Source organism: Miscanthus floridulus, chromosome 13 (assembly GCF_019320115.1).
Source record: "Miscanthus floridulus cultivar M001 chromosome 13, ASM1932011v1, whole genome shotgun sequence".
Lineage (NCBI taxonomy): Eukaryota > Viridiplantae > Streptophyta > Magnoliopsida > Poales > Poaceae > Miscanthus > Miscanthus floridulus.
The window spans coordinates 12,122,787-12,128,825 of NC_089592.1; the positions used below are offsets into that span (position 1 = coordinate 12,122,787).

A 6,039-nucleotide genomic window follows, 5' to 3' on the forward strand; every position below is an offset into this window, starting at 1 on the left:
CTTAGAATTTATTCTCTGGAAGTGTCCATGCATGCGCTGAACTTAAATCCGGCCACATTTCACTAACAGCACATAAATGAGTGGTCAACGTACGCTATGTAAACAGGCCGTATAATTAGGGTTCATGCATCCTCCACAATCAAGCTGCTCTGGAAACCTAGTAGCTACCTTATACCTGCCTCTAGATTTGGGCCTAACAACCAATGTAGGAGTATTCTATTGTGACCAATCCACTACATAAACACCAGTAGCGTACGTGTTCGTTCAGACCGTTCATAACAATACAAGAAGAAACAAATGGATGTCTCTACTACCGGCAGTGCCATCAGCTCCTTCCTCTTCCTCGCATTTGTATGCTTGGCTACAACTCTCCCTCTCTCCGCCAACGCAAGACATTTCCCGCACAAGTATGGCGGCACAAGCTCTAGCGCCATGATCAATGGCAACAACAAGCTCTCCTGGCCACTGTTACCATGGAAGAAGTCCGGCAGCAGCCATGGCTCAGGGAGCGGCCACGGGTTCGGCTGGTCCATCTCACACAATGGGTCGGACACCAACATCGGATTCGGTGGCGGTGTTGGTGGCGGCGTCGGTACAAACCGCTCCGGCGGCTCGAGCGCGGGCGGCGGAGCTGGCCTTGGGGTCGACATCAGCATCGGCAAGGGTGGAGTGGACGTGGCGATTGGTGTGGCCGGAGGCGGTGCCGTCAGTACCGCCAACGGCAGCGCGAGTGTCGGCGCTGGTGGTGGAGAAGGCGTTGGAATCCACTTCGGCACAGATGGCGTGACCGTCACCCATGGCGGTAGCGCTGACGTGGGCGTTGGCGGCGCATCAGGCAGCGGAACCGGCGTTGGACGTGCCGGCAGTGCTGTGGGTAGCGCCCATGGCTCTGGAGATGCAAGCGGTGGAACAGGGAGCGGCGGAGGGAGTGGAGCTTGCTCTGGACAGGGTGGCTATGGAGGTGGCGGCGGCGGCGGCACCGGAAGCAGTGGTGGCGGCCATCCGTGAGTACTGACTGTACTGTGTAAGTCTTGAAGGAAGTAAGGTTGATTAATTATGTGCTATATATATAGCGTGTAAGGTGTAACCTTGCATTGTTGTGTGATGGTTGTGTCCTGGTGAACTGTTAAGCATGCAATGTAGGTCAGTAGGTGTAGGGATTATGTGGTGTTTTTAGCTTTTGTTGAATGAATATTTGGGTGCGGATTATTCCACTTAATATTGGTTCATGAAGTTTAAGGCCTACATGCGCGCATGAGTAGTGAATGATCTAGCGATCGATGAAGTGAAAAAACCGCTATTGGCGACGGATCTGAAGAACTATCCGCAGCAGCTAGAGAGACTTCGATCAACTGGTTTTACATTGAAAATAGTAGTTAGTCCAACAAGACTTGGTTAAAAAAATTGATTTCATTGGATCAAGCGCTTTTGGGGGTTCTATATCCAAGCAATATTTTTGCCAAGTGTATGACGGAAGCATTCGAGAACATGTATGTACACTGAGCACTATCTGAAAATGGACGAGTAAACCAGGTACAAGATCGAATGTGCTTTGCTTCCCACAGGTACAAGCTAGCTGTTTATTGCAGCTAACATGCATGTGGTTGCTTTGTTATTGGTGTAATAAGCGGCGGTGGACATGCACGCAGCACGCACACGTTGGTTGCTTTTTTTTTTTGAGAAAAGGACACGTTGGTTGCTTGCTAGGTAAGGTTTGTTGATTAGTAAAACTTGTAATTAATTCCTGTGATCCGGCAGTAATAAGCGACGACTTTCACTCTTCTTGGATCCAGTGTTATTCTGTTTAAATAAAACAACTATAGTATGTTGCTTGGATCTTGTGTATCGATTGTGTTACCAGTTGGAGTACATGCAACACTTTGTTCATTGATAATTTTGAAATGGCCGTCGTCCAAGTTTATTTAATCGACGTTTTCTTCCACAATATATATATCTTGGAAATTGGAATAGACTAATTATTATTTGATCAAATCGACGTTTTCTTTCGCAATATCTCCAAATTGCACCTATATTGTCCATCTCAGCTTGTTTGTAAAAGAATGCAACAATCTGTTTTCATTTTACTGTACCAAAATTTGGAAGGGAGAGGCCCATTTTGTGCCATTCAACTACCGTCTGAGTTTGGTTTTACCACGAAAATTTGAAACCCGTGAATCTTTGTCCATCCAACAACTATTGAAACCATTCACATTTAGGTATCTAGCTATTTTAATGGGTCATGGGTGGTTTTTTCTAACGTTGACAACAAGTCACATTGGGGCCCATATGATCATTCAGCTTGTTCGGCTGCAAGGATTGCAGCTTATTTGCAGCACCAGCAGCAGCTGTAATTTCTCTCTGCTGGCACTGTAGCAGAGGCTGTTTTTGGCTGTAATTTATCTTCATCCCTATCTATCATTTACTTGCATGGCCCCAACCCCACCCCACACACACACTCACCACCACCACCACCACTCCCAGGGCCAAATCTGTTGCCACTGCAAGCCATAGTCCACTTTGCCAGCACCCGTCCTCCTCTACCTGTTAGTGAATGGCGAGCGCGTGGACATTGTGAGGGATATGTGGACCCTGACACCGCAAGTCCTCTCAAGTTCCTCTGCACCCACTTCACCAGCCAATAGCTCAGCTATATAGCAAAGGCTCACCACCCCACCTTCCCTCCCCCCTCGTTTTTAGGTGGTTTTTTCTTTTGTGCTGTTTTGAACCCTTGGATCTCACCAATATATACAACCTTATATCAATCGATGTGAAAGGTTTCAACTCATTTTTTGTTAATTTTATCCATGCCATAATAGGCATCCGACACTATCAACTTCGATTCTCATAGCATTTTTTCTAGATTGGATCCTCACTCTACTTTAGCGAATTGAGCTGGCGAGCTCAGGCCCATTTTATTGCAGGCAGATGTATAGCTTGTGTGGTGTTGCTCTCCACCCATGATGTGGCGTCAAGTCCAGTTTCATATTTCTTGGACAATATTGTAAAATTGAATCACATGTAACAAAAAACCTACATGGTGAGGTGGTGGAAGGTGGTCTTGGTGAGCGGGGTCATAGATGGTGTTGGTGACAATGCCCTTGAGTTACTAGTTGCCCTCACCAAAGTAGAGGGAGTTGAGCAGGCGAGGCCCTTGCCGTGTGAAAGGATCAAGATGCCCAAGAGGGGGGGTGAATTGGGCTAATTCTAAATTCTCTTGCAATAATCAAATCCTACGGATAGCCCAATTAACCCCTTGTGCCTACAAAAGTGTTTATATCAAACTAATGCACAACAACCTCTCAACCTATGTTCCAAACTTACTCTAGCAAGCAATTCTATGAATGTAAAACAAGTATTGAATTGCTCAAAGTAAATACTCAAAGTAAGTGCTCAAAGTAAGTAGAGAGAGAAAGGAACGCGGCGATGTTTTGCCGAGGTATCGGAGAGTCGCCACTCCCCACTAGTCCTCGTTGGAGCACCCGCGCAAGGGTGTAGCTCCCCCTTGATCCGCGCAAGGATCAAGTGCTCTCTACGGGTTGATTCTTCGACACTCCGTCGCGGCGAATCACCCAAAACCGCTCACAACTTGAGTTGGGTCACCCACAAACTCCGCCGGGTGAACACCAAACTCCCAATCACCACCAAGCCGTCTAGGTGATGGCGATCACCAAGAGTAACAAGCACGAACTCTCACTTGACCACGCGAAGCCTAATGAGAAGATGGATGCACACTTTGCTACTCTTGATTTGCTAGTGAGGCTACTCTCTTGGATTCTCAAATCACAAACACCTCACTAGGATCTTGCTCTTCTTGGCACTCACAAACGTGTTTCTCAGCTGTTGGAATGAGCAAAGGATGCTCCACTCACGAGTGGAGCTTCTATTTATAAGCCAGCCTGAAAAACTAACCGTTATGAGCTTCTGCGGGATGACCGGACGCTCCGGTCGTGATGACCGGACGCTCCGGTCAGTTCAACCCGCGAACCAGCATTCAAGTGATGACTGGACGCTGTCAGGGTCCGGTCAGTACCGACCGGACGCGTCCGGTCGCTCTTGGATGCTTACTGTAAACGACCGGACGCAGGATACTCAGGGTCCGGTCATACTGACCGGACGCGTCCGGTCACACTTTTCCAAGTCTGGACCCTTACTGGAGTTGACCGGACGCTGGCCCTCAGCGTCCGGTCGCATGACCTCCCAGCGTCCGGTCACACCAGACTTGATCTTCTTGGTCAAATGAACTGACCGGACCCTGCGGCCAGCGTCCGGTCGCACCGGAGCCAGCGTCCGGTCAGTATTTGACCCTCCATTCACTTCCAACTTCCGAACATATGTGAATGAAGTTTGCTCCAAAGGATCTTAGGCATTCATAGGAGCTACCTAGGGCTAGTTTTAACAAGTGTGCACCACACCTAACTCACTAGACTCAACTAGGTCAAGCTACCCGTTCATACCCCCCTTCATAGTACGGCCAAAGGAAAAACAAAGTCCTAAACTACTCTAAGTGTCTCTCCAACTCCAATCGACACTTAGAACTAGTTATCCTTAACCTTGTCGTCCATCCTTTGAAAACCGAAACGATTTCCATCATAGGGGCATGACAACCTCGATTGCCCAATCGATCTCCATTACCATGACCTAACTTAATTGCCTCTGCAAAACACACGTTAGTCATAGTAATCTTGTATTGACATTAATCACCGAAATCCAACTAGGGGCCTAGATGCTTTCAATCTCCCCCTTTTTGGTGATTGATGACAATACCACCTCGAGTATGTTATGGAGTGAGGTTTTTGACGGGCTTGGTTCATATAAGCTTTTGTCAATAAGAACAAAAGAGTTAGTCAAGCTTATATGACCCAAGCCAACACAATGTACTCAAAGGATATGAATTAAGCATGAGTACTAATAACAAAGCTCATTTGCTTCGAAGTAAAAATGCGGAAGCAAAAGCAAATGAGCATTCCACAAGTGATATGACATATAGATAAAGCAAAGTAGAAATCACACATGTCAAATATCACAATCATGTAGATAGCACTATCACATGTATAAATAATAGTATGCATGAAAGAAAACACACGAATGCATAAGTAATAGTGTATCACACAAATAAAACTCCAAATGTATATAATAAGCTAATACTAGATAACTAGCTCCCCCTAAAACTCGCTCCCCCTAAGTCTACATACTCAAACCCTCTCCCCCTTTGGCGTCAAACACCAAAACCTAGGGGTCGGTCGACGGGGCTGCAGCGGACGAGTCGGGCGCTGAAGTACGTGGAGCAAGATGGAACTGGGCGCCATCATCATCTGACCCTGAGCTCTGAACTGACTGACCCTCTGAAGCAGGAAGAGTCATTGAAGCGGTCTGGGTCTGAGCTGGTGCTGCCTGTGAAGCTGCAAGTATGTCTGTCGTAGGATCTGACAAGGCGACAGACGAGGGGAGCCTCTGAGTAGTCATGATAGCTGGAGCTGCTGTAGACGGACCGGCAGTATGCATGTGAGGCAGAGTAGGCATGCCGGTCAACTCGCTGAATGATGCTCCAAGACTCCTGGAGACTGACGACTCAGGCACGAATAGCGAGGAAGTCTGCTCTGGTGAGAAACCCGTGTGATAAGGAGTGAACTACGGGGCTACACCAGGTGAAGCTAACCACTAGGACACCTGTACAGGAGGTGAAGTAAACTGAGCTGGAGGCTGTCCCTGACTCTGAAGCCCGATGGGCTGTACTACTGGAGTCATCGAAGTGGTAGGAGGCTGTGCAAGCTGGGGCGAAGTCTGTGGCAGTGGAATCCCAATGGCTGTCACTACATGCTGCATGAATCCCATGAGCTGCTGCTGCATGAGTAACTGCTGGTGCTGAAGGAGCTGCTGCTGCCGCTGAAACTCGTCCTGACGAGCCTGAAACTGTGCGAAGTTTGTAGCTGTCTCCTATGCCTGTCGTGTCTGATCCTGCTGCATCCGCTCAAGAATAGCAATGAGAGCGGGGTCTGTCTGTGGAGCAGGTGGAGCAGAACTGGAGCTACCGGCCTCTGC

At 48.0% G+C, this 6,039-nt stretch overlaps 1 protein-coding gene across 1 annotated transcript; it reads left to right on the forward strand.

Annotated features, from left to right (window-relative positions):
- The first annotated feature begins 297 nt into the window (after positions 1–297).
- On the forward strand, positions 298–1,008 carry LOC136500355 (glycine-rich cell wall structural protein 1.8-like). The gene has a single exon (XM_066495694.1). It carries the CDS (start codon positions 298–300, stop codon positions 1,006–1,008), a length of 711 nt encoding a protein of 236 aa, XP_066351791.1.
- The last annotated feature ends 5,031 nt before the right edge of the window (positions 1,009–6,039 follow it).

Coding starts and splice junctions, on each gene's coding strand:
- LOC136500355 (XM_066495694.1), top strand. CDS start 298: ATGGATGTCTCTACTACCGGCAGTGCCATCAGCTCCTTCCTCTTCCTC.